General features: G+C 49.0%; 1 protein-coding gene across 3 annotated transcripts in view; it reads right to left on the bottom strand.

Annotated features, from left to right (window-relative positions):
- Nucleotides 1–27,261, bottom strand: part of KIAA0232 (KIAA0232 ortholog) — a 41,529-nt gene extending 14,268 nt beyond the window's left edge. Inside the window, exons 1-3 of one of the 3 annotated variants that reach the window (XM_075569748.1) lie at nucleotides 26,990–27,261; nucleotides 11,977–12,473; nucleotides 10,006–10,143 (exon numbers count right to left, since the gene is read on the bottom strand). In XM_075569748.1, coding sequence (XP_075425863.1) covers nucleotides 10,006–10,143; nucleotides 11,977–12,204 — 366 coding nt within the window. In that variant the 5' untranslated portion in view covers nucleotides 12,205–12,473; nucleotides 26,990–27,261. Of the gene's footprint in view, nucleotides 1–6,675; nucleotides 6,829–10,005; nucleotides 10,144–11,976; nucleotides 12,474–25,594; nucleotides 26,562–26,989 lie in introns of those variants that run through there. The other 2 variants (XM_075569756.1, XM_075569767.1) reach the window with 2 other exon arrangements.
- Between the last annotated feature and the right edge of the window lie 602 nt (nucleotides 27,262–27,863).

The following is a 27,863-nucleotide window of genomic DNA, read 5'->3' as shown; positions in this document are numbered from 1 at the left end:
CACGTCCCCCAGCAACGGCCCTCCGAGTCCAGCCGCAACCTGCTCCTTACCTCCCACCACCGGCATCCATCCCCCTCCACCGGTATCCACTTCCTCCCCCCCCCCCCCCCCCGAGGCCCCCACAGCTACCGGCCCTCCGTGGCATAATCAGTTTTGGGCCTAGCCCACGCGGCCCTCCGAGTCCCAGCCTGCTCCTCACTCACCCCCCCTACCGGCATCCACACCACCCACCCCCTCCTCCAGACACCCCACCTCCTCCCGAGAATCCCCCCCCCCCGACACCCCCCTCTCCTCCTGATGCCAGCTCCGCTCCGATCTCAGCAGCCGACACCAAAGGTAGGGGGAGTGTGTGTTGTGAGGGCTGTGAGTGGGTGTTGTGAGGGCTGTGAGAGGGTGTTGTGAGGGCTGTGAGAGGGTGTTGTGAGGGCTGTGAGAGGGTGTTGTGAGGGCTGTGAGAGGGTGTTGTGAGGGCTGTGAGAGGGTGTTGTGAGGGCTGTGAGAGGGTGTTGTGAGGGCTGTGAGAGGGTGTTGTGAGGGCTGTGAGAGGGTGTTGTGAGGGCTGTGAGAGGGTGTTGTGAGGGCTGTGAGAGGGTGTTGTGAGGGCTGTGAGAGGGTGTTGTGAGGGCTGTGAGAGGGTGTTGTGAGGGCTGTGAGAGGGCTGTGAGAGGGTGCTGTGAGGGCTGTGTGCGTGTGCTGGGAGTGTTGGGAGTGTGTGCAGTGAGTGCCGGGAGTGTGTGCAGTGAGTGCTGGGAGTGTGTGCAGTGTGCAGTGAGTGCTGGGAGTGTGTGCAGTGTGCAGTGAGTGCTGGGAGTGTGTGCAGTGTGCAGTGAGTGCTGGGAGTGTGTGCAGTGTGCAGTGAGTGCTGGGAGTGTGTGCAGTGTGCAGTGAGTGCTGGGAGTGTGTGCAGTGAGTGCTGGGAGTGTGTGCAGTGAGTGCTGGGAGTGTGTGCAGTGAGTGCTGGGAGTGTGTGCAGTGAGTGCTGGGAGTGTGTGCAGTGAGTGCTGGGAGTGTGTGCAGTGAGTGCTGGGAGTGTGTGCAGTGAGTGCTGGGAGTGTGTGCAGTGAGTGCTGGGAGTGTGTGCAGTGTGCAGTGAGTGCTGGGAGTGTGTGCAGTGAGTGCTGGGAGTGTGTGCAGTGAGTGCTGGGAGTGTGTGCAGTGAGTGCTGGGAGTGTGTGCAGTGAGTGCTGGGAGTGTGTGCAGTGAGTGCTGGGAGTGTGTGCAGTGAGTGCTGGGAGTGTGTGCAGTGAGTGCTGGGAGTGTGTGCAGTGAGTGCTGGGAGTGTGTGCAGTGAGTGCTGGGAGTGTGTGCAGTGAGTGCTGGGAGTGTGTGCAGTGAGTGCTGGGAGTGTGTGCAGTGAGTGCTGGGAGTGTGTGCAGTGAGCGTGTGCAGTGCGCAGCGAGCGTGTGCAGTGCGCAGCGAGCAGCGAGCGTGTGCAGTGCGCAGAGAGCGTGTGCAGTGCGCAGCGAGAGTGTGTGCAGTGCGCAGCGAGAGTGTGTGCAGTGCGCAGCGAGAGAGTGTGCAGTGTGCAGCGAGAGAGTGTGCAGCGAGAGAGTGTGCAGTGTGCAGCGAGAGAGTGTGCAGTGTGCAGCGAGAGAGTGTGCAGTGTGCAGCGAGAGAGTGTGCAGTGTGCAGCGAGAGAGTGTGCAGTGTGCAGCGAGAGAGTGTGCAGTGTGCAGCGAGAGAGTGTGCAGTGTGCAGCGAGAGAGTGTGCAGTGTGCAGCGAGAGAGTGTGCAGTGTGCAGCGAGAGAGTGTGCAGTGTGCAGCGAGAGAGTGTGCAGTGTGCAGCGAGAGAGTGTGCAGTGTGCAGCGAGAGAGTGTGCAGTGTGCAGCGAGAGAGTGTGCAGTGTGCAGCGAGAGAGTGTGCAGTGTGCAGCGAGAGAGTGTGCAGTGTGCAGCGAGAGAGTGTGCAGTGTGCAGCGAGAGAGTGTGCAGTGTGCAGCGAGAGAGTGTGCAGCGAGAGAGTGTGCAGTGTGCAGCGAGAGAGTGTGCAGTGTGCAGCGAGAGAGTGTGCAGCGAGAGAGTGTGCAGTGAGAGTGTGTGCGTGTGTGCGTGTGCAGCGTGTGCAGCGTGTGTGTGTGTGTGAGGGTGCCCGTGTGTGTGTGTGTGTGAGAGGGTGCCCGTGTGTGTGAGGGTGCCCGTGTGTGTGAGGGTGCCCGTGTGTGTGAGGGTGCCCGTGTGTGTGAGGGTGCCCGTGTGTGTGAGGGTGCCCGTGTGTGTGAGGGTGCCCGTGTGTGTGTGTGAGGGTGCCCGTGTGTGTGTGTGAGGGTGCCCGTGTGTGTGTGTGAGGGTGCCCGTGTGTGTGTGTGTGTGTGAGGGTGCCCGTGTGTGTGTGTGTGTGAGGGTGCCCGTGTGTGTGTGTGTGTGAGGGTGCCCGTGTGTGTGTGTGTGTGAGGGTGCCCGTGTGTGTGTGTGTGAGGGTGCCCGTGTGTGTGTGTGTGAGGGTGCCCGTGTGTGTGTGTGAGGGTGCCCGTGTGTGTGTGTGAGGGTGCCCGTGTGTGTGTGTGAGGGTGCCTGTGTGTGTGTGTGAGGGTGCCCGTGTGTGTGAGGGTGCCCGTGTGTGTGTGTGAGGGTGCCCGTGTGTGTGTGTGAGGGTGCCCGTGTGTGTGTGTGTGTGTGTGTGAGGGTGCCCGAGTGTGTGTGTGAGGGTGCCCGTGTGTGTGTGTGAGGGTGCCCGTGTGTGTGTGTGTGTGAGGGTGCCCGTGTGTGTGTGAGAGAGGGTGCACGTGTGTGTGTGTGTGAGAGAGAGAGGGTGCCCGTGTGTGTGTGAGAGAGAGAGGGTGCCCGTGTGTGTATGTGTGTGTGTGTATATGAGAGAGAGGGTGCCCGTGTGAGAGGGTGCCCTTGTGTGTGTGCCCATGTGTGTGTGAGAGGGTGCGTGAGGGTGCCCGTGTGTGTGTGTGTGGGTGCCCGTGTGTGTGTGTGGGTGCCCGTGTGTGTGTGTGTGTGTGTTTGTGAGGGTGCCCGTGTGTGTGTGTGTGTGTTTGTGAGGGTGCCCGTGTGTGTGTGTGTGTGTGTGAGGGTGCCCGTGTGTGTGTGTGTGCCCGTGTGTGTGTGAGGGTGCCCGCGTGTGTGTGTGTGTGTGTGTGAGAGGGTGCCCGTGTGTGAGAGGGTGCCCGTGTGTGTGAGGGTGCCCGTGTGTGTGAGGGTGCCCGTGTGTGTGAGGGTGCCCGTGTGTGAGGGTGAGGGTGCCCGTGTGTGTGAGGGTGCCCGTGTGAGGGTGCCAGGGGGCTGAGGGGGCCGAGGGTGCCAGAGGGGCTGCTGCAGTGCTGCGCTGTGGGGGCGGTCCCGCCCCCTCACGTCATGGCCGCGCCCCCCATACGTTTTGGCCACGCCCCCCACGCCGGCGGGGGGGAATCAGACCGCGGTGCAGTGAATTCCACGCGCCGCCGGCAAGCAAAGCGGCCGTGTGCAGCGGGGCCTTAGCCTAACGGTCCAGGTCACACAGGCCAATAGGAAGCCACACAGGAAGAATTCCCAGCTTCCAATTGGACCGCGTGACATTTAAACGCTCCCATTAGATGACGGATCACGGTTTCTCTGCTTGCAGTGATACGGCAACAATACAGAAGTATCACTGGAAGCAGGGGGTTGCCAGAGCTGAAATCAATTGGGTTCACACTTTTTGAGAAAGGGACGCAATTCCCGAAACGCGTAAAAGTGATAATGTTCTTTTTTTGACCACTCAATAAAACATATTTTTAATACTACTGAATGCAGCCCCCTTTCTCCCTCTTCGATCTGGCAGTGCTCCGCCTGTGCCCCCCTTGGGACTACTCTTCTCTGTACTTCTATGGACGTGAAGCACCCACTACAAGGAAAGAGCTGTGCTGCAAAAGAGGGGATTCTCACTGAAACAAAGATCATTTCTGGTATGTACTTTTTGGTTCTGTTGGGGCTTGTTTGGGAACTTTATGGCATATATGGAGACCTGAGCTAGCCACACAGCGCCATTAGTGCACATATACCATTTCATGTACCATTACACATGGTTTATCAGAGTTTCCCCAGCACTCATATTTGCTCCTATACCTTGATCACAGAGGTTATTATTATCATTTTACTTATACTCTACCCTGAGTCAGCTGAGACCCGCTTATAGGGATACTATCCCTCAATCCTGTGTCTTAAAAATCGAGGAACTCTAAAGTTAGGCCACCAAAAGCCATCACAACCTACACGGTACCTTTGTTACAAAAGCTACATTTAGATCAAACACCTTGCTTAGGTAGGGCATGTTGCAAATTTGAAATGGAACACCATAAATTGTTTTGTGAACTTTCATTTTTAGAATAAATGGCTAAACAGCAAGGTAGTCTCCCTGAATTCTAATGTCATTTTTTTTTTAGACACAAATTAAAATCCCTAGCAATGAATGTGTGCTCGGAAAATTCAGTCCACACACAAAACAAGGGGCAGGAGGGAGAAGGGGGGAGAGGTAGGCGGTAGGAGTTCTTTTTACCATAAAAGGTTTTTGGCGTGTAACACTGATTCTTTAACACCTTGACTGCCGTAGACTTGACTCCCCTGCTAGCAGCCATGGTAATGATCATTTAGCGATATTGTATAATTATTTGTGAATAGAGCAATATTAATTTAAGTCACTTAAATATAATAATGATCCAGTTTTACAGTATACGTAAAAAATTCCTAAAAATCATAATTTGTTATACATACATACGTAATTTTAGCTGCTCAAAATATACATTTTCAGTATCACCCGAACTGGACATAAGCAGTTTTCAGTACTTGTATGCAAGCTTTCCCATGGGCATAACAAGCGCTCACATTAATAAACAGGAACTTCCACAATGAAGGGTCTTCTTGTGCATGGTGTTATCTTATCAAATCTCTGGACACCAAGTGATTTGTTTCATTTACTCAATGCAATAGCCGCCTCTGTACCAGGTTACTTTGGAGTGGTGCTTATTTTACTCGGTTTATGTGAATGTAAACAAGAGGGGCGGAGGGGAGGTTGGTGGAAGGCAGTAATTCAAATATCCAACACATTTGCAATGCAATCAACTTTAGTAGACAGATAAAATGTCTTTTTAGTAAAAATTCTACGCTATGTTGGAATTACTGCTCTTTCAACAAACTGCGCTGCCATCATTAGTCAAACATCAATGAGAAAGATTTGGAACAAACAATCTCCCAGCATATTCATATAAAAAGCATGTAAAAACAAAACTGAAGACTATTTCTACAATCTGTATTGTGGTTTCAAATGATAAAACAAACAACAAAAAACACACTTGTTTGAAAAGTATCACCTACACAGAACCGAAGGAACATTGCTGTCATCAGCTAACTTTGGTCCTAGCCTGTCCCTTTAATGCATTTGTAGTAATATTACATTGTTTTTCAACCAGGGTTCCTAGGAACACTTGGGTTCCCCAGGTATCCCTAAAGGGTTCCCTGCAATTTTCTGATCATTTGAAAATTGTATCAGATACAGAAGAATTTACAATGCATCTGATCAGAGTTGCTATTTGAGATGGTTGGGGGTTCCTCAGAATTTCACTTGGGGTTCCTTAACCCAAAAAAAAGTTGGAAACCCACAGGTGTATTAGGACAATCATTCTTTGTCAATTCTGAGGCACCGTTTCAAAGAATCTCAGACGATAAACAATCGTTGGATATAGCAATGTATTACTGGGTAACAAAGCTCTGTTACAAAAGTAATAATTATTTTATATATAAAAAGGAGTAGGTAGATGTGATGCAAAACGTTTGCATAAGATTGCAAAACCTGCGAAGAACAAATATAAAAATAAGATAAATGTCCTCATCTAAAAGTGACATTAGTTAACTTATTCAAGCTGTGGTGTTACATATTGAAGTTACACTAATATTTTAAAAGATATAATTACATTAACGTAATGTCTCAAAAATGTGAGAATTCAAGAAAAATTTAGCAAATGTTAGATTTCATGAAATTACAGGAAGTACACACAATATGCAATGCAAGTATTGTGTAAGCACCGATGAAAGAAAGCCTCCCCAAAATGAATAATCTTAACTTCACAATGAGCAAATATTTGCGACATTTGCACATTTTCAATACAGAAGTATTGAAAGAAATATGCCACTGCAGGATACCCACATGAGCAAACTACTTCAAGGCACATGCAACCGACGTGAGAACATAGCATTCTAAGGATAACTAAACTTACATGTATGGATACAAAAAAGGTAGCAGATCACTGGCCTAAACAGCTTACAATCTACAAGGATCGTTATAAATAGCAAGTCACCAACAAAAGTGTTGCATGGATCAAATTAAAGAATGAAACAGTGAAAATATCAGCTAAAAGATGCTATATAAGAATTAATCGGATCAAAAAAAATCCTATTGAATTACATATTACATGCAATAGTCCGAGTCACGTACACACTTTTTTCAAAATTAAAAGCCAAAATTGTATTTTCTTCTAACGAGTCTGATACCATAAGGCCCACGCACACAATGGCTTTATATAACAATGAGAACTGGTATCATGCTCTGACACAGCAATTTCTCTGCATCAGCTGCTGCGTAAAGTCAAGGCCTGTTTTCCCATCCCCCATTCCAAGTTAGAGAGAGAAAAAACTCCTCCCCACAGAAATTATGAAATTACATGTTCTATAAAAAGGTCTCCTAATTACACAGCTTTACTTAATCATCGTCATCTTACCATAATGCAAGTAAAAAGTTTTGGAAGCGAGCACTTTGTTTGTGCATCACGCACCCCCTGCACCAGCTGACATGCTCTATGCCGCTTCGTCCAGAGAACAGACGGAACAAGCAATGGAAAAAAAAAAAAAGCTCTCATTGCAGAGTGCCAGCCCCTTAGAGATCACTTCAGTGTCTCACTGCAGAATACATTTGCCTGGAGCTTAACTGGAGAGCGTTCAGAAAAAAAGGGAATCCAATTAAAAGTGAATATTTCATTTGGCCATCTCAACTCACTTCTCATCGGTTAGTGTACAGAAATAGCTTGACGGTAATCACAGCGTGATTGCCCTTAAACTTGAGGGAAAAAAATACAAATCTCCATGAAATGGGGGAAGACCGATTAGGAGGCAGGATGTTTGCACAGTCTTGTGAGAATATGAAATGGAAGAGAAACCAGCTGATCCCCTATGTAAACCCAGCTCTATATCCAGGGTAAGCGTTCATGTTTTCGAACATCCCATGAAAATTAACACACTAAGCCAGTAAAGTCCCACTCTTAAAGACAAAAGTCTGCATTTACAAAGCTGTTATTCTACAGACATTATACGGTTGTGAAACCTGGCCAGTAAAGGCGACACATCAACATAAACTAGACTTATTCCAAAATCGGCGGTGCCTGTGCCGACCAACAAATACCAAATATACCTATAGGACGTCCAATGCTGAAATTCGACAAAAATGCGACGTTTCCGAAAATGTGTTGACCATTATAAAAACAGACGGTGGCATTGGTTAGGCCACACATTGTCGGCATCCGCACAGATATAGATATATATATATAAAACCACACAGAAAAAAACCCTAATGGCTGAACGTGGTCCGACATGGAAACGAAACGACCGAAGGGCGGCGTTAGGCTGCCAACATTGATACTTTAAGCGAAAAGGGGAGGACCTGGTTATGCGCCCTTTCAACCTTAGCCGAAGAACATTTAATGAAGACTGGTTATACCACCTAACAACTCTAGCCCAACACCACAAACAATGGAGACAATCAGTAAAAAGCAGTGATTCAAGAGACAGACTGACGACAATCCCAGTTGCCAAACCGTACCCCATAAAGTCCACGGTAAACTAAACAAGTCCTTCACCAGGAAATACAAATCCTGTACAATAATTTGAAGAACAATTGGGAAAAAGAAACACTGTGGTGCTCCAAGTCAATTATAGGTGGTGTCAAGAACACAAAAATAGGGCAGTGCTCAGACCATGTTAAAACATCTCTAGGAGAAACCCCAACTAAACCAAAACCACAGGGGGCACGGCACTTATGGCCCTGCCAGAAATACGGTTACAGCTGGCAGAGTAATTCAACTATAAGTTCAGTGTCCAGCGCAACCTTAAAAATCCCTGATTCAGAGCAAACACCCCCCTCAAAAGAGACCAAGGCAATCAAGTGGTTATAAATTGCATGAAGGGCCCACCGGTACTGAATGGATTAACACAGGGGAGCGCAATCTTTTTCGACAACGCCCCCCTGCGTCACCCCTTACCTTGGCTCCGGCGTTCTGGAGATGTGACGTCATGACGCTCAGAAGCTGTCTGAGCCAAGGTAAGTGAAGTTTACAGAGGCCTTCGCTGCTTCCCCGGCATTTCATTTAAAAATGCCTTTGGGTGTAATCCCCACACCCCCTGCAGGGAATATCACGTGCCCTCCAGTTTGCCCACCCCTGGATTAACATACAACATGGCAAGGAAGTCACTTGCAAACCAATCAACAGACACTATGAAAACAATAGTATTTTCCATACTACTGGGAAAACCGTAACGAGAAATGTTTCTGTTATAGTGGGCTCCTCAGAGTTAACAAATTCAGCCATGCAAAAGTGCAGCTCCTATTATAGGCCACCAAGGTCATATCCATTCGTTATTAAAGCAGTAATACCAAGTTTCATTTTTTATTTTATTTTTCATTTCCGCTCCAGGGACCCTTTGCTTCCAGAGACACTTACCTCCGTTTTAAACTCTTCAGTTTAAATGTCCCAGTCACGCGGGTCAATAGGAAGTCACACCGGATGACGTCACCACTTCCTATTGGCCCGTGTGACATTTAAAAACACTGCCATTATGTTAGGCACAGTTCTTTGGCTGCAGGTACAGACCCCCTACGGAGGTAAGTATCCCTGGAGTTGAAATGAACACAGTTCCACTCCGAAAAACACGCCCTGCATCAATCCTGTAGTACATTTCCCCCCTAAAAGTTATGAAGACTTATTTTGCTGCTATAATATTAAAATGACAGAAAATAAATTAAATGGAAAGGTCTTTTTTTCTAGTTGTCCATGAAAATAGTTATCGGCTGAAGTGTCACTTGACGTGAAATAAGGGCCAAGTGTCCCTATTGTGGAAGGGTGCAGGACATTCAGGCACAGAAATGGCACAAGCTGCAGTGCGCCAGATTGCTTTTCCTGGAATGTGGCTTGTCAGAGAGACGGATTAAGCAGCTGTTCTGTCAGCTGCTCAACCACGTGAATTATGGCACGATGCATCTCGGCGGCGCACAATTATTACACCACATATTTACACATGAAATAAGTCAAGTATGGATAACGTAAGTTTTTTTGGCGCCTAGTTAGCAAGAAAAATAAATAAATAAAAATGACGGTGGCAGGCTTAGCAAGTCTATTAACCCCTTCCTCCAGGGAACAACAATATTAAGCAATATCGATGTGAAACTACTGAAGCAAAGGTCTTCATAATGGATGCATTTTATGGATCAAATTGGCCACTCATGATAAACCATTTTTGGATGTGCTTTTCTGATTTTAATGGAACACTTGGTAGATGACAGCAACAGCCTATTTGTTATATTGCGCTGATTTATTTTCTTGACTGTCGGGGTAGGCTAAGGGTAATGAACACATCTCCATTCAGAAGCCCCTAAGAAATACAATTTGTAACGAGTCTCCAGAAACAAAAGTCCAAATCTTCACTTTGGCATGTTTATAATACCAATTTGTATTAGCCCTTCGGTGCTTTTACTTGTGCCCACAGTAAGTGCCTGCTCTCAAACATGGTTTGCTAAGCTTGCCAAGTTTACAACGTAAAACAACGTCAACAGTTTAATATATCCACATTTTTGAAGGGCAATTCTCTTATACAGCCCCAGTTCAAAAGGTACCGATCAAAATTATATTTCAGAAACGGCATTTACCCATCTTTCTTGTAATCTCAATCACAGACAAATAGTTTAACATTTCTGACTAGCCTTACTCAAAACTATAGATTACATGTGACAAACATTGCTTAAGAGTGGCCAATTTGATGGATGCCATCAAAAACAAACGTACCTCATCAGAAGCAGATCGCAGACACTGGACAGCAGCTTGTTTCTTCATTTCTTCCAAGGAGAGGTCCGAGCTCTTTTTCTTGCTTTTCCCCCACTTCTTGTACGCTCCCTTTTCCCAGCCCAGAAATATGTCGTTCTCCTAGATTCCGCAGAGAGAAGTTTGGATGGTGAATGGGATCAGAACAGACATTTCCTAAATGTAAGTGTTCACGTTTATTCTATTTCACATGCAGTCAATATGTAAATATAGATTACAACACCGTATAAAGAGTTCCTTCGTGCATGCTTTGTAATACGTGCAATTTATTCTGCCGCATTAAGGGCATAACCCACTGGTGATGGAAAGGTGCGTCAGGCCGACAGTCACTATTTGAGGAATTAAATGTTTACCTATTTGCGGTCAATGCCCTTTGATTATACTGCAGACCTAACATTTGAGATAGTTATATACGTTTCCCAACCAATGGTTCTCAAACTTTATTTCCTGCCGATTAATATACTTACTCTCTACAAGCCAAAAAAACACAAACTACTAGACAGCACTGAACTTACATTTCTCAATGCTTTACTAAAAATATAATAGACCTGGTTGCCAATCATAGGTTGTTTATATCTGAAAAGTTCCAAACACTAAAATCAGAAAGATCTTTGTAACCCAATATGGTTTTACAAGCCAGCTACAACAGTGCCAGAGAATTCATTTGTCCAAGACTTGAGGATCTGATCTGTATTACCTATACAGACAACCCCCATGGAATGTCAAAATCAGTGCTAAAAAACGTCAACACTAAAACGTTTCCCAAAATGTTACAAATAGGAGAACTGTAAGACACGTTGTTCATAATTTTAGAATAAAAGTGACCAGTATTCTAGCAAGGGTGCCTTTTCCAAGGATATAGAAAGTTGGGTGACAGCACTAGGTGAGCAGAAGTGGACAGAATCAGAACACTAGATTAAGTTGCCTTCGATTTACTATAGGATGTACCTGGAGCTACAATAGAAAGCACACATTTGGTTTTATTCAGGAGAAAAGCTACTTAATTATCCAGAAAGCAATGTTCTGATACAAAGGTTATAAAGTACAGCCATATACTATTTTGAATAAAAGGACAGGAATTCAGAAAAACAATATTTAATTGAACTGCCAAGCAAGCAAGCAAGTCTGTTCCATCAGGGCCTGAGATATTTTTTTTTTTTTTTTTAAATAACGTGTTAGGAGCCGGCTGAATTTTTAGGCGCCAGAATATGAAGGGGTTGGCTTAAACGGCACACAACCTCCCTCAGGCTGTGTCTCAGTGTGTGCAAAAGATACACAATATACAAATGAGTAATCCAATATATTTTACCTGCATGTTTCCAATTTTTTTTTATAATTTAGGATTAAATGCAGCCTACAGCTCAATTAATAATCCCAGTAAATTAATGTTTTCATGCCAGCTAACGTGTGCATGTTTAATATCAGGAAAGAATCTAACATTGAGGTCAAATATATATTGGAAAGTAATATTTGCATATATACATGTACAGCAAATAAAAATACCACTTATGAGCATATTCACGTCTCGGAAAGGTCCACAACCTGCCTTTCCCCATTATGTCAGCTTACAAAGTTTCCACTGCAGCCAGGAATTCTGGGTAATGACATGCAAATCAGCATGGTCACTTTTTGCTTCTTGTCCATTTTAACATGGATCCCTATAAGCTTATGCCTCCCGTATTACAAAGCTTTTTGAGCACAATCTGGGCTAAAGTACATGGTCAGCAAAACTACAGACAGTTGTTTTGAAACTTTTGGGTCAGTGTGTGTGGATGGTTACTGGTCTTGCAATGTGAGGCTGGTAGTCGCTACAGTCAACTTTCTAGCTCCATGTAGAAAGACAAATCGATTCTCATGTTTTACTCAAGCTGGTTTACAAAAATACTAGCGTTACCTGCAATTGGATAAATGCAAAAAAAAAAAAAAGTGATATACCTGTTCCTGAAGATCGTAGTCATAGCTATCATGCAGCAGAAGACTTAAGACATATCTGGTGTAAATCATGGCATCGATACCACACTTCTCCAGCTCTTGCCCCAGCCAGGTCTGGACTGGGTCCAAAGCACGAAGCATCGACATTTCAGAGACAGAAGCAGGGCCAGGAAACAAGCTTGTGGAGCCTTCAGATGGTAAACCATCCACAACTGTACAGATAGGGCGCATGAATCTTCTAGGTGGTTGGCATCCTTAAAACATGAAGCATTTTCATCAGGATGTTCCTCTAGAAGGCAGAGGGGAATTTCACTCCAGGAAGTTGGAGAGACTCTTGAATTCCAGGACAATCATTTATACTGGTTGACATTTGGTCATCAAGAGACTTAGTACTCCTCAGGCATAACCAAAGAAACGCATCTTGATGATATACACATGGAGATGTGTTTTTTTTCCGCTCTAATTTCACATTGATAAGAGGATTACCTCTGTGGTAGAACCTACATGAAGGAAACAAGAGTATAAAAATTAGTTGTTTCCAGACAGATGCTGAACTTGACAAACTATAGCAATAATCAATCAACTTTTTTAATGGTTTATTATATAACTTTAGCACGTCATCTAGCAGACCTTTAAAAATGTCACCACTTTACTTTTACTTGATTGCCTTGTTTCTCATTTGCAGTTTTACAATAATATCGGAGAACTTCCTTCCCCCGCATGATACTGGGAAGCACAGACAAATGGGTCAATTCTGTAGTCTGAAGCTACTATTCATGCGAAAATTACCATGGAAATTTGTCCACTTCGGACTATATAGAATTAACCTTAAAGTAGTGAAGTGCATTCAGTGTATGAGGAACAGTGCATTCTAGATAAGGGGACAAAAACATAATACTTTGGAGCCAGCGGTTTGTTAAGTGGGAGGGAGGGAAGCGGGACACAGACTCTTAGGCTAAGGCCCCGCTCACTCCGTCAGCGCTCCCGCACTGCAGACAGGCGGGGCGCTGACATACACAGACCGCGATATGCGGTCTGTAGGGAGCGGAAGCCGGAGCGGGAGGTGGGAGGCTTGAGCGGGAGGGAGGCGTGGCTTGAGCGGAAGGACCCGCTACTTTCCCCCCCTCCCTCCCTCCACGGGCTCGGGCTGGAGCTGCTGATTGAAGAAATCACAAGCAACACACACACACACAGGCACTCATACACACACGCAGGCACTCATACACACTCCACACTCCTCCTCCTGAAGCCTCCCCTCCTCATTGGCTCACAGCCACACCACGTGACGCGTCGAAGCTAGGGATTACAATTCTCTTGTATCCCCTAGCGGCTGACGCGTCACAGCGTGTAGTGAGCTGTGCAGCCAGGGGGGACCGGGACCGGCTCGGGAGAATTCCCCTGCTGGTGGGGAAAGCTCGTGCAGCCGTCCGCGCCGCGGGTCCCAGGCCTTAGGCCCCGCTCACAGAGCACGCTACACGACATGTGTGCACGCGCTCGTTCGTCACAGATGCCTGGCAGCTAATGGTAGTGTTCAGTGTTGAAACTACCATTGGCTGCAAAGAACGGCGTCGACGCTGCTGTAGTCACGGGAGTCTTTTCAATCTGATCTCCGGATGCAGAGCGTGACGTCAATTTCAGCAGCCAATCAATGCCAAGACGTTTACCATTGATTGGCTGCTGAAATTGTGGGGACAGCAGACGGAAAACTAAAATAAATTAAATATAACTAGCTTCGGGACACGGACACACACTTCCATACCCCGTCTTTGCAAATACGAGTTTCAGGGCAGATGTGTGCGGCGGGGGGGGGGGGGGGGGAGAGAAATGTCATCATTCCGTCTGCTGGGGATGATCACACATTGCCCAGCACGCAGCGTCGCAAAGTCCCCTGTGTGAGTCCGGCCTTACAATACCACCCGTGTCAATTGAGGGCAGGGTTAGGCAGAGTCCTGGAATTCACCGACTCACTCCCGCTCCCAGCCTTCGCAGGCCTCTGCCCTCCACCACTTATTGTCGATGACAGACCCTTAGTCGCTAGTCGATCACAATGCACTCAATGCTATTTTGCAGTCGTCTTATAAAAAAGCATGCTGGGGAGCGATGTTGCTGGTCGCAGCTGAGACCAACAGGTCCGCCAGTGGTTACATTTTAGGCACCCGATTCCTCCAATCCTGTTCTAGATTTTTTTTTTTTTGATAAAGTAACAAACCCCGGAGGATGTCTAAAATCCTAACACCACACACTTTACTATAAAATAAGACAATATCTTAAATCATCATGAAGTGCTGTTTTGCAAGGTCCAAGTTATCCATGGCCATCATGGTGAATTTCCTTGACTAGAAGCTGCATGTGCACAGAATATACAAGACGGCTGAAGCCGATTGTATGGGTATCAACTGTAAAGCAATAGCAGCAGCAAGTTTATGTTACAACTCTGGCTATTTTTACTTCATCCTTCAGTTCAGCTAAGCACATGGGATAAATTAGTTTATAACCAAATTTTCCCTTTTTTTTTTAATATTGTCTGATTTATTCAAGATGTCTTCAACTTGAGCAATAAGGATTCTGTTTACCTATTTTCTTTCCCTGTTCACAGATTTTTAAACTGGGTTTGGTAATCTAAATGGCTTCCTTAAAACACCGGCAATCATGCTTTGAACTAAACATGCGGCTTGTTTATTAGGCACATATGCCTTTTGAAGGAGGCAATCACATGTTTAAAGCAGCAGTCCAAGCTTCTGTCCCCCTCCCCCCCCATTTAAATTTTTACCCTTTAATATGTGCATCAATACAATCCACAGAATGAGAATTACCAGATTTCTTCGATTCCAAGACGCACCACTGATTTAATTCTCAGTTTTGGGGAAAAAAAGAAACACTATTCTATGAAGTGTTGTGCATATAAAAATACAGATATTTGTGTTACATCTGTGACTCTCCCTCACACATCGTGATTCTAGGCCCCTGGTGGTTTGCTGGGTGTTGTCTAGGAGGCCGCCAGGCATCTCTCCCATGCTGGGCCCGGGGTGTGCACACAGACTGTCCGCTGGGAGAACGCGACAGCACGGGCCCGACCTACCGGCCACCGTGAAGAAAGCGGCCAGGGGATTGGACGGGACAGCGGGGTGAGAGGTGGGAGCTCGGCGGTTCAGCCAGCCAATGAAAATGCGAGACGGGGAACTGCATCCAACCAAAGCGCGGGGAACAGAACGCGGTAGCAGTCCAGTCAAACAGGATCCGGAACAGAAACCAGTTACAAATACCAGTTTTTCTAATATTGTACATCGATTCAGAGACGCATCCCGAATGCAAACATGTTAAAATGTGAAAAAAGGTGCGTCTTAGAATAGAGGATCCGATCTCTGGTGATAGATTGGTTAAGATTCGTCTCAGGGGTTCACTAAATGGTTGTCAGTGCAGCAGAAGGGGAACAAACATGCAAAGTTCTGTGGGGAAGATCATGTGACCAGGCAGCCACAAGATAGATACAATTGAGAGGGCTCGAGAAGGGGTGTGCCAGAGCATGTTTCAGAAGAGGAAGTGACAAAGTAAATGGCTGCTGCAGAAATAAAGAAATTGCTCATTACATTATAATACATTAGGATACGATTACTGGGTGCGTGCGATTTCGCACGCTTCGAGAACAACTGTCAGTAGCCGTATCAGCCCGTCCATTGTGTGCGCGAGGCAGAGCGACCACGTGGCAGATATTTCAAACTAGAAATGATTGTTTTTTCAGCTCGGCAGCCGCCGCATCACATGAGCAGTTCAGCCAATGAGGCGGAACCAGCCTGGTGACTTTGCCGGCACGCCTCCCCATAGCAGTGCACCCATCGCTCGAGCGACAGGCGCGCTCTCCTTGGTGTGCAGCTTTAAAGGGGTTAGATGAAGAATTATTACTGTGTAAAAAAGTATTGAAAGAGCGCAACTATAGGAAATATTTGTAAAACTGTTAAAACAAATTTGCATGACAAACATACTTTGGGGTTTTCTTTAGCTAGACTTGGGGATAGGACCAAGCTAAATTGTTAGCTGAGCTTTGTTTGCAAAGTAAATCAAGTAGTATCATAGTAGGGAGTAGGTGGTATGCTGCCTTTTATCAGAATACCTCCCTACTGTCTGTATGGTCTTTCTACTTGCTCTACAGGAAAGGGACTCATGTTCCTAAATGTCACTTTTATGTCTGAAGCACTTCTTACCATTATGTATCACGTGTTATTGGTTATATTTTCATTTCTATATATCTATTATTTCTCTCATGTAGCCCGAGGAAGCTTGTGTAGCTTTTTTTCAGTTCATACTAGCTGATATACCCGGCGTTGCCCGGGATGTAAATGCGTGAAATGATATGATGTAGTTGTTGTTCAAAAATTGTGAGGTGGGGTGGTGTGGGGGGGGAGAAGAGGTGGTGTGGTGTGGGGGGGAGAAGAGGTGGGGTGGTGTGGTGTGGGAAAAGAGGTGGGGTGGGGGGAAGAGGTGGGTTGGTGTGGGGGGGGGGGAGAAGAGGTGGGTTGGTGTGGGGGGGAAAAGAGGTGGGTTGGTGTGGGGGGGAAAAGAGGTGGGTTGGTGTGGGGGGGAAAAGAGGTGGGTTGGTGTGGGGGGGAAAAGAGGTGGGTTGGTGTGGGGGGGAAAAAGAGGTGGGTTGGTGTGGGGGGGGAAAAGAGGTGGGTTGGTGTGGGGGGGGAAAAGAGGTGGGTTGGTGTGGGGGGGGGGGGAAAGAGGTGGGTTGGTGTGGGGGGGGAAAAGAGGTGGGTTGGTGTGGGGGGGGAAAAGAGGTGGGTTGGTGTGGGGGTGGAAAAGAGGTGGGTTGGTGTGGGGGTGGAAAAGAGGTGGGTTGGTGTGGGGGTGGAAAAGAGGTGGGTTGGTGTGGGGGGGGAAAAGAGGTGGGTTGGTGTGGGGGGAAAAGAGGTGGGTTGGTGTGGGGGGAAAAGAGGTGGGTTGGTGTGGGGGGAAAAGAGGTGGGTTGGTGTGGGGGGAAAAGAGGTGGGTTGGTGTGGGGGGAAGAAAGAGAGGGGTGTGGGGGGAGAGAAAGAGAGGGTGGGGGGGGAGAAAGAGAGGGGAGGGGGGGAGGAGAAAGAGAGGGGAGGGGGGAGGAAGAGAGGGGAGGGGGGAGAGAAGAGAGGGGAGGGGGGGAGAGAAAGAGAGGGGAGGGGGGGAGAAAGAGAGGGGAGGGGGAGAGAGAGGGGAGGGGGGGAGAGAGAGGGGAGGGGGGGGGAGAGAGGGGAGGGGGGGGGAGAAAAAGAGGGGAGGGGGGAGGAGAAAGAGAGGGGAGGGGGGGAGGAGAAAGAGAGGGGAGGGGGGGAGGAGAAAGAGAGGGGAGGGGGGGAGAGAAAGAGAGGGGAGGGGGGAGAGAAAGAGAGGGGAGGGGGGGAGAGAAAGAGAGGGGAGGGGGGAGAAGAGAGGGGAGGGGGAGAGAGGGAGGGGAGAGAGAGGGGAGGGGGGAGAGAGAGGGGGAGGGGGGAGGGGGGGGAGAGGAGAAAGAGAGGGGAGGGGGGAGGAGAAAGAGAGGGGAGGGGGGAGGAGAAAGAGAGGGGAGGGGGGGAGGAGAAAGAGAGGGGAGGGGGGGAGGAGAAAGAGAGGGGAGGGGGGGAGGAGAAAGAGAGGGGAGGGGGGGAGGAGAAAGAGAGGGGAGGGGGGGAGAGAAAGAGAGGGGAGGGGGGGAGAGAAAGAGAGGGGAGGGGGGAGAGAGAAAGAGAGGGGAGGGAGGGGAGAGAAAGAGAGGGGAGGAGAAAGAGAGGGGAGGGGGGGGGAGAAAGAGAGGGGAGGGGGGGGGAGAAAGAGAGGGGAGGGGGGGAGAGAAAGAAAGGGGAGGGGGGGAGAGAAAGAGAGGGGAGGGGGGGAGAGAGAAAGAGAGGGGAGGGGGGGGAGAGAAAGAGAGGGGAGGGGGGGAGAGAAAGAGAGGGGAGGGGGGGAGAGAAAGAGAGGGGAGGGGGGGAGAGAAAGAGAGGGGAGGGGGGGGAGAAAGAGAGGGGAGGGGGGGGAGAAAGAGAGGGGAGGGGGGGGAGAAAGAGAGGGGAGGGGGGGAGAAAGAGAGGGGAGGGGGGGGAGAAAGAGAGGGGAGGGGGGGGGAGAAAGAGAGGGGAGGGGGGGGGGAGAAAGAGAGGGGAGGGGGGGGGGAGAAAGAGAGGGGAGGGGGGGGGAGAAAGAGAGGGGAGGGGGGGGAGAAAGAGGGAGGGGAGAAGAGAGGGGAGGGGGGGGAGAAAGAGAGGGGAGGGGGGGGAGAAAGAGAGGGGAGGGGGGGGGAGAAAGAGAGGGGAGGGGGGGGGAGAAAGAGAGGGGAGGGGGGGGGGGAGAAAGAGAGGGGAGGGGGGGGGGAGAAAGAGAGGGGAGGGGGGGGGGAGAAAGAGAGGGGAGGGGGGGGGGAGAAAGAGAGGGGAGGGGGGGGAGAAAGAGAGGGGAGGGGGGGAGAAAGAGAGGGGAGGGGGGGAGAAAGAGAGGGGAGGGGGGGAGAGAAAGAGAGGGGAGGGGGGGAGAGAAAGAGAGGGGGGGGAGAAAGAGAGGGGGGGGAGAAAGAGAGGGGGGGGGAGAAGAGAGGGAGAGGGGGGGGAGAGAAAGAGAGGGGAGGGGGGGAGAAAGAGAGAGGAGGGGGGGGAGAAAGAGGGGAGGGGGGGAGAAAGAGAGGGATGGGGGGGGAGAAAGAGAGGGGATGGGGGGAGAAGGGGAGGGGGGGAGAAAGAGAGGGGGGGAGAAGGGGAGGGGGGGGAGAAAGAGAGGGGGGAGAAAGAGAGGGGGGGAGAAAGAGAGGGGGGGAGAAAGAGAGGGGGGGAGAAAGAGAGGGGAGGGGGAGAGAAAGAGGGGAGGGGGGGGAGAGAAAGAGGGGAGGGGGGAGAGAAAGAGAGGGGGGGGGAGAAAGAGAGGGGAGGGGGGGAGAAAGAGAGGGGAGGGGGGGAGGAAAGAGAGGGGAGGGGGGGAGAGAAAGAGAGGGGAGGGGGGGAGAGAAAGAGAGGGGAGGGGGGGGGGAGAAAGAGAGGGGGGGGGAGAAAGAGAGGGGAGGGGGGAGAGAAAGAGAGGGGAGGGGGGGGAGAAAGAGAGAGGAGGGGGGGAGAAAGAGGGGAGGGGGGGAGAAAGAGAGGGATGGGGGGGGAGAAGAGAGGGGATGGGGGGAGAAGGGGAGGGGGGGGAGAAGGGGAGGGGGGGAGAAAGAGAGGGGGGGAGAAAGAGAGGGGGGGAGAAAGAGAGGGGGGGGAGAAAGAGAGGGGAGGGGGAGAGAAAGAGGGGAGGGGGAGAGAAAGAGGGGAGGGGGGGAGAGAAAGAGGGGAGGGGGGAGAGAAAGAGAGGGGGGGGAGAGAAAGAGAGGGAGGGGGGGGAGAAAGAGAGGGGAGGGGGGGAGGAAAGAGAGGGGAGGGGGGGGGAAAGAGAGGGGAGGGGGGGGAGAGAGAGGGGAGGGGGGGGAGAGAGAGGGGAGGGGGGGGGAGAGAGAGGGGAGGGGGGGAGAAAGAGAGGGGAGGGGGGGAGAAAGAGAGGGGAGGGGGGGAGAGAAAGAGAGGGGAGGGGGGAGAGAAAGAGAGGGGAGGGGGGAGAGAAAGAGAGGGGAGGGGGGAGAGAAGAGAGGGGAGGGGGGAGAGAAAGAGAGGGGAGAGAAAGAGAGGGGAGGGGGGGGAGAAAGAGAGGGGAGGGGGGAGAAAGGGAGGGGGGGGGGGAGAAAGGGAGGGGAGGGGGGGTGAGCGGGCTGTTTGTGAGGTCCCGCAGAGTGGTGGCAGGAGGGGTGGTGAGTGTTCTGTTTCTGCTGTCTGGCGGGCGGCGGCAATGTGGGTTACGTGTGCTGATAGAGGGTGTTGGGGGGGGGGGGTGCCGCATGGCTGGCCGCTTCACTTCCCGCCTCGGGACCGGGCGGGCCTAACGCTCTGAGCATGCAAGTGCCTGTGCTCCTCCTGCAGGAGCACCATGTGGCACACCAGTGGCTGTACCTCCGCCTACCGTGCGCGGCCGCCGGACCCGAAGAGGGGAACCTGACTGCTAGACCTCTTCTGGCCGCCAGACCCCTCTGCTCCCCGAAACCACCCATCCCCGCCGGCAGCGTGCTCGTTTTAGAGGACCCGCGGCGGAAAGTGCCGCGTGGGGTAAGGGCGTAGCAAAGGGGCCGTAATGGTGATAGGGGGTGGCTCTGTTGTTGCAGGCCAGCGCCGGGAAGGGAGAAGGGGTTTGAGGGTGGGTGGTCAAGGGCGGCCAGCCATTGAGGAGGGCCAGAGGGGTGACAGTTGGGGGGGGGGGGGGGGCAAGTCCACAGGGGTGAGAGGGGGGGGGGGGGGGGGGAGAGTGTTGTACTTATTTTTTGGGGGGGTGGTGTGTGTGTGTGTCTCTCCCCTTTGGCCCGTCACTCTGCCTCAGGCCAATGAGAGGTGTGCGGGGGCGGGCGGCCCAAGAGACCAATGAGATTTTCCCTAGGACACAGGACATCCAGACAGGCATACAGTGCTTTCACTAATATAGTATATAAGATACTCCAGCAATTATTTGCGCTCTGGATCCTACTTTGCATTTCTGTCTTGGACTTGGTTTGAATCTATTCGAAGAGCGAAACTCTCTCCAGGAACCTGTATTAATAGATTTTTCACATGTTCACTACATGGGTGTTTGCACTTTTTAAATAATAAGTGTTTATTTGCGCTTGAATTTTTGCTGTACGTGAATAAATACTGTATAGATATATCCCAAGGAAGCTTGTGTAAATAAATGTGTAGGGCGTGGTCATCAATGGAGGGTCACTCAGGAGCAGTCGGGAAGCATCTACAGTTGAAATCCTCACATCCCTCGGTGGTGACATCACCCACGGAATACGATTGCGACGGGACCACCAGTGGGAGAGGGAACGCTGCTATTCTCTATCTTTGACCCTGTGTGGTCTAAATGCCTGACACCACTTATGTTTTGTGCCTAGAAGATTCCATGAGTTGATCACTCCTATTTCATATACTCCTTGATTTATTTGCACTCTGGATCCTGCTTTGTGTATCTTGCCACGTATACTACTGCTGTGAATGAAGCACTATGCACATTAATAATTAAATATGTACATTAATGGCGCTATATAAAGACATACATATATAATTGGACCAACAAGTAGTTGATATGTTACAAGCTTTCGAACCTCTCAGGGTCCTTCACCGGGTACGGCAGAAACAATATTATATACAGTAAGAAAGATATCTGGTTACAATGAATTTAGACAGGAAGTGGGGAATAAGATGAGGTAGAAGCAGGTACCCGGATGTGAAAATTAACAGTAGAGACAATGTAGAAGGCCATTTTATTCTCTTTTGAAACGTAGCAACTAAGTGCCTCTTTTCAGAATAGCACTACCCTGAGCAAGGTGGCTTGGTTAATACGGTGTGTGCCCTTTGATGATGATAATTAAGGGAGTGCACAGGGAACCACCCAATTTAAAAAATGGTCTATTTAGTGCACTCAAGAGGTTTAGTCAAATGACACCAATGCAATTGTTGGTACTTTTGCGATTTATGCAAATGTTTGGTTCTACTTCAATTTTGGAACCATTTCTTTCACTACACAAGATTTATCACCATTTGATTTTTACTTTATGGAACTTTATTTTATTATAGGCTGTAAAGTACAGACTATACAGACTTTCACTTTACGGAAACTCGCGAGTATGGACATATTTAAATGTCACCATTCCCCTGTGTTCGTACACTCGTTTCGCAAGTAGGGACAATTATTCAGCCCAACAGACCGTCGTAGTTGTGTGATGTGCTGATTTCCCCTCGCCCAATTGGAATATGGCAGCTCGCACATGCGCCTGAGAGTAGGACATAGGCACGTCCCTGAACAGCAATACCGGCTCCCTACCTCTACCGAAGTAAAAAAAGGTAGTGCTTCATTCTAAGTACATTTTCGCTTTACATAAATGCGCTGGACCCATTGCATACGTTAATGCCTGTATAGTTTTTTTTTTTACATCTGTTCACTGTGTTTATATTGGATAATTAATTATCCTCTAATTGTGTATCGGCTTTTGTTTTATAATCTTTGCACTTCATTCAAATCACTTTAGTAGCGCACTAAATATAACACACACACAATTAGGCGACAAAACATTACACATTATTCAACCCACTGCCATTCAAGCTGGTTCAATTTTGTTTCTACAATATGGAGCGGCCCCCTCAAGCTAAATGGGCATGATCTAACTACATACAGTACATATTTGTCATTAGTTATCATGCAAGTCTAGAGCAAGCCTACAACCTTTTTTACCATACACAAATAGAAACACAAAACCTTTTTCTCCTATATTTTGTTTCTTATAGGACCAGACTAAACAGTTTACATTTTGGTCATTTGAGAGATACCCTGTATTCATTTGACTGTACGAGGGAGTTCATCTTTAAAGCAAAGTGGCATAACATTACAAATATTAAACAAATCTCAGTTTAATTGCTTGCCGAGATTCCATGCCACACAATGCAGATGTTGAATCAACTTTTAAAATGTAATGTATTGTGGAGTGCTAAACAAAAAGTACAACATTTCCCAAAGCAGGGAAAAATTGGCCTAGATATGAAATATGGCCTGAGATTAAGGGGAACATAAGGTATGACCGACAAATCACATAAGGCTTATATGTAATTATTATAATATAGCCAGACACAAATAACCTGTGCGGGTCACAAGGAAATCTGTATGTTGCAAGATATCTGTACAGTTACTAACAAGTATTAGCTTTCACTCTCAGAAAACAATTAAACAAAAAAAATTAACTGATTTTACCAGTGCACACAATCCCAACATCTCTTATGCTCATTGGTGACCTATAATCTGTGCCTGAGGACAAATCCATTTGTAATCCAATTAAAAATCCACAGCACAAAAGGGACAACTGCTAAGACAAAGATGTGGCTAGACTCAAATTCCAAAACATAAACTAAGTCAACAGGAATACAAATGAACATGAAAGAACTGTGTTTGCTAGCATGGGTTATATGAAACAATGAAGTTGGAGAACATCCTACAATACAGAGGTTTCAGCCTCTGCTCAGCTTGACAGTTTTGTCTTTTCAATGATATTCCCTCCTCTCCCCATCATAGAACTAATGTGACAGAAATAGGAGACCAAAACCCGAACCCATCATGCATCTCCTCCTCCTGCATGGACCCCATATTACTTCACAGGAAAGTGGGATCTCTTGCCATAGGCCTGAAGGAAACAATTAGATCATGGGGTAGAAGAAATGGCACAATTCATTTAGTTAGAGAGACACCCCATCCTAGGACCAAAGTGTATAATAGCAGACATGTAAAGGGTTCAAATCTGGGTTGTATTAGACTTTTTTAAAGCAATATACAAACAGCTATTTTTAAATAGTTGAACCTTTTTAGGGCAAAAATCCAGTAGCACCCATGTGCCACCAGACTTCCGGGATTAGGGGCCATGTGATCTCTTCTGTAGCGATTACATAGCAATGACTGGTAACCAACTACGGAAATTTAAGTGGAAGGGTCTACACATCCGCTCAAAAACCTAGTAATTTTAAGGTGACGTACCTGGTGTGTCAATAAGGCCTCTGGTGAACCAAGGCCCATGAATCACCAGATGCACCCAAAGAGAACTTTACCTCATTCCCTTCTGTTTGCTGTCACACATGCCCAGATTGGGGAAAACGATAGAACAAACTATTAAACTGCCATGAAGAAAATGAAGTTGCGCTTAAAGTTTTTTTCACTAGGTGGGAAGCAGGGGGTCTCTGCAACTGAACTGTGTTAATTTCAGCTCTGGGGACACCCTGCTTCCCAGGAAGCGTAGGTCTTGCATGTAGCAGACCAAGCTAGGTGAGCAATATGACGTTTTAAAGCTCACAAGTGAGGATGGACCGTTTAACATGGAGTAGAGACTGGAAGCAAATATGGAGCACATCTTGGGAAGCAGGGGGTCCCTAGAGATTAAATTTGTGTTGGCTCCATAGACCCACTGCTTCCCATATGGGAGGAATGTTTTCTTCCCCCACCAAGTTCCTTTAACTGCCAAACAAAAAGCCGGCAAACTTTTCCTTAAAGAGGCAAAGCAGATTAAAAAAAAAAAAAAGTTTGTTTTAAAATATGCAGGTGATTACCTTTATTGAAAATTAATTACCTAAGCTGCAGATCTGTTTAGAATTGCTACATTGTTTTAGGGAAGCCAAGTGGGTTGTTAAAAATGTTTTTGGTCATCTACGAGGTATTACACTTTAAGCAAAAGCCATATTACTGTTGGTTTAGGCTTGTACACGAATTCTCCCACTCTACCTGAAAGCAATCCTATGACAACTGTATATTTGCAGCATTTCAGACTAAGGCCTAGTCCATGGTTGTTGCTTGCTGGCGGAGGCGCGCTTCCGCTCAGCACTGAGCCCCTAAGGCCGCAATTAGAGCGGCTTTAGCAGGGGCTCGCCTACGCTTCCGCAAGCGCGCGGAAGCGTAGGTCTTAGGGAAATTGAAAATTTCCCCGCTTGCCGGAGCGCAGGGCCTGTCACGTGAGCGCTCCGCCCAATGAGGGCGAACCAGCTCCGTGAAGTCACTGCCCGCCCCCTGACGGCACGCAGGGAAAGAACCCGCAAGTCCAGGGAAAGCACCCGAGGCCTAATGTCTCGTAAACCTGATTATTGTCTTCAAAGAACACATACACCAACCCATCATATGCTCTAATACAGGGGTGCACGCGAGATTCTCTGTGGGGGTTACAGAGGTCCCATGCGCTTCCCGAAGGCACTTAAATTAAATGGTGGGGAAGCGGTGAATGCCTCTAACTCTCTTACCTTGGTTCAGCAGTCTTCTGGGGCCGCGACGCCATGGCAACGCGGCATCAAATAACGCTATGGGGTAATACGACGCACGTTGCCATGGCAACGTGACATGATGCCAGAACTTCCGATTCACGTTAAGGATAAGGAGGGGGCCCAGCGGAAAAATATTGCGTTCCCTTGCTCTTATACATGGAACCCATTCCTTAAGGGCAAACAGGTCATGTTTTAGGGAAATTCCAGCTACAGCACAGGTGTCTCAATCAATGATTGAGCCATCTGTGCAGATGCAAGGATATCCTTAAAACAAAGTGTTGGTGGCCCTTTAGTACCGAGTTCACCACATCAGCTCTAATACAATGTTTATTAGACAGACATTGTCCGTTAAATACTACCATAATCCCAGAAGGAGTTGGCAACAGTGAATATTTAACTATGCAAAAACCATATAACTTAATCCATAATATTAAATTATATACCATAGCATTGGAAATGGTAGTTAGCGCGGGTCTAAAACGGTTAAAACCCTTTTTAGTCAGTAAAAGCAAAAGAGAAAGCGTGTAAAACATGCCAAAGCAACTAAAAAGGCAAGAACTCCAAAGACAAATAAAAGGACCCATCTGCACATTTCGCCATTGGTAGAAACTAGTAATCTTCACTACTCCGTCGTTTAGAGGGGGCTAAAATACGTTGTATAGCGGTACATGCTTGCATATATGTATAGAAGCACACACATACCGTATATGCACAAATACCGTACACGTGTTTCACATAAAGGCACAATCATGTCTGGAAAGCACACGGGGAGAAGCTGAGAGCCCCCTGTGCAAGTCCGATCTCCCTGCATATGATCGCAGCCCCTCCCGCCTCCTTCCCCTGCTGCTCACCTCAAATGAACTCGGCTGGCGAAAAAAAAAACAAACAAAATGTCTGATCACATCCCGGTCGCAGGCGCCGACCAGATCCCTCCTTCATTTAAAAAAAAAATATTCCAACATCTCCAGCAGCAGCAGGGATGCGGGGAGGCTTCGTGCTGGTTGCGATGTGCAGATGCTGCCCTGCAGGGAGCCGCAGGAGCACACTCCCTCCTCCCTCCCCGGGCGCCCAGCTCGGACCTCACGTAGCACAGGGGAGGGGGTCAGCTCCCCGGCATCGGATCATCTCCCCGGGACACCCGGCACACTGCGTTGCATCAGCCCTCTTGTTTCTGGGCAAGGTCACATGGTGTGTGCCATTGGCAGTGAGGCGCGCTGCATTATATGCACATCGGGATCCCCCTCCCCCTCCCCACATTTACATAAACTGCACTCACATGAACACAGGCAGGGATATTTACCAGACAAATGAGGGGGAGGGGGCTTTACACAGATTACAGTTAAGGAGGTAGGGTTTTTACCAAAAGGGAACAGTTATGTTAAAAACCCGTGTGTTCTTGTCAATTAACAAGTACATAGAGGCGGCATACCAGGGAAGGGGGTGCACCTTTAACTCCTCCACTGCAAGAAGTGCATGTAATCTATGGCTTTGCATAAAGAATAGAGCCGACCAAATGTGTACACACACACCTCCTGGGGACCGAAACATCAGGCATGTGTGCGCATTTTGGACTCAATAAACCACTTTTAGTGATTCTCTTGTGCTGTGCCGGTATATCGGATCTCTAGGGATACACATACACGCATATATACACACACAGAAGATGGGGTACCATCTAAGGAGGTGGAAGCCTAGAAGCAACAACATGGGAGTGACGGGCGTCAGTCAGCGTAAAAAAATACAGTACCGGGGGGTCCTACAACGTGCCTGTCGCTCGGTGCGCGGAGAGGGTGGCGACCTTTAACCCTCCCGCTGCCAGCGCTTCGCAACGCATTCCTGCCCAAACTGACGGTGGGAGAGGTCACTCAGCTAAGAGGGGGCTCCTCGGCTGTAACCCCCCCCGATGTATACCTCACCGCCCGGTCACCTTCGACACCCCCCCCCCCAAACTGTAACTTCCCCGGTGTATACCTCACCGCCCGGGCAGGACCCGGTCACCTTCACTCTCACGCACCCCCGACTAATGGCGACGGCCGGGGGGTGTTACACAAGCAGATAGGGAGAGTAACCGTTATATAATCCGGAAGAGGGCCGCGTCGCTGCAGGCTGGGGGCCTAGGAACGGGAGAGCCATGTTTGAAAAGCCCACAGTCGACAGCACGGGGGGGAGGGGCTGGAAGGGGAAGTAACGGGCCTTTCCTTCCCACCTCGACACAACACAACAACAATCACAGAGACGCGTCTTACCTGCCGTGCCCCGGAGTCGGGACAGGGTGCTAGCGGCGCCGTTGCCAACCCCACACCGAAGCGGAGAGGGGAGATGCAGCCCTGGTCTCGTCCGCTGCGGCCGTTCCCGGAGTGACGCCGAAGCGCTCTCCGCAGGCCACGCCCTTCCCCACAATTACGTCACCAAACGCTTCCCATAAGAAAGCCAGAGAAGTCTGCGCTTGCGTGAACTCTCCCCCCACCCCTCTCCCGGCGCGCGAGAGAGAGGCGGGAACTGAGAGCAAAGGCGGTTGGAGGGCGCGCGGAATGTCCCCTCCCCCCTTTATGTATTTTCTCTGTCACCGTCTGTTTCCCTTGGCAACAAGACGCAGCGCAGAGTCGCCACAGCCGCTCTCGCCCCCCTCCCCTTTCGCTAGGGATCGGGTTGATGATATCAGTCCGCCGGGTCTGACGTCACATGCTGGACGTAGTCCCCTGTGTGAGGCGTGGGCAGGAAGCGCAGCCTGGGGTCTTGTTGTGTCCCCTAGTGATGGCCCCGTGCTCTGTAGAAAGTATCTTCTAAAACAGGACATGTTGTGTTTGAGATTAAAGTTATATGATATAGTACAGTCCCAAATCTCCTCTGAGTGCTTTCTTTTCTGGGATGGAATTTCTTACACGCTGATATAAACATCATGGGGGGGTGTGAGCGTTTAACCCTTTAAGTGCCCCAGCATGTAGCCACAACTTCATGGAGATTGGCACTCCGGAGTCCCCATGACTACGCCATGCTCAAAGAGCTTGCTTTTTTCCCTCCGATCACGACGCATGGCGTGATCTAACTAGTGAGGAGCCCGGGGAGGAGGATCCCTCATCTTCCGTTTCCTCCAAAATGGCCGCCACAGTCACATAACCG

Source organism: Ascaphus truei, chromosome 1 (genome assembly GCF_040206685.1).
Source record: "Ascaphus truei isolate aAscTru1 chromosome 1, aAscTru1.hap1, whole genome shotgun sequence".
In the NCBI taxonomy this organism is placed as follows: Eukaryota; Metazoa; Chordata; class Amphibia; order Anura; family Ascaphidae; genus Ascaphus; species Ascaphus truei.
This window is presented reverse-complemented; position numbering and strand designations above follow the sequence as displayed.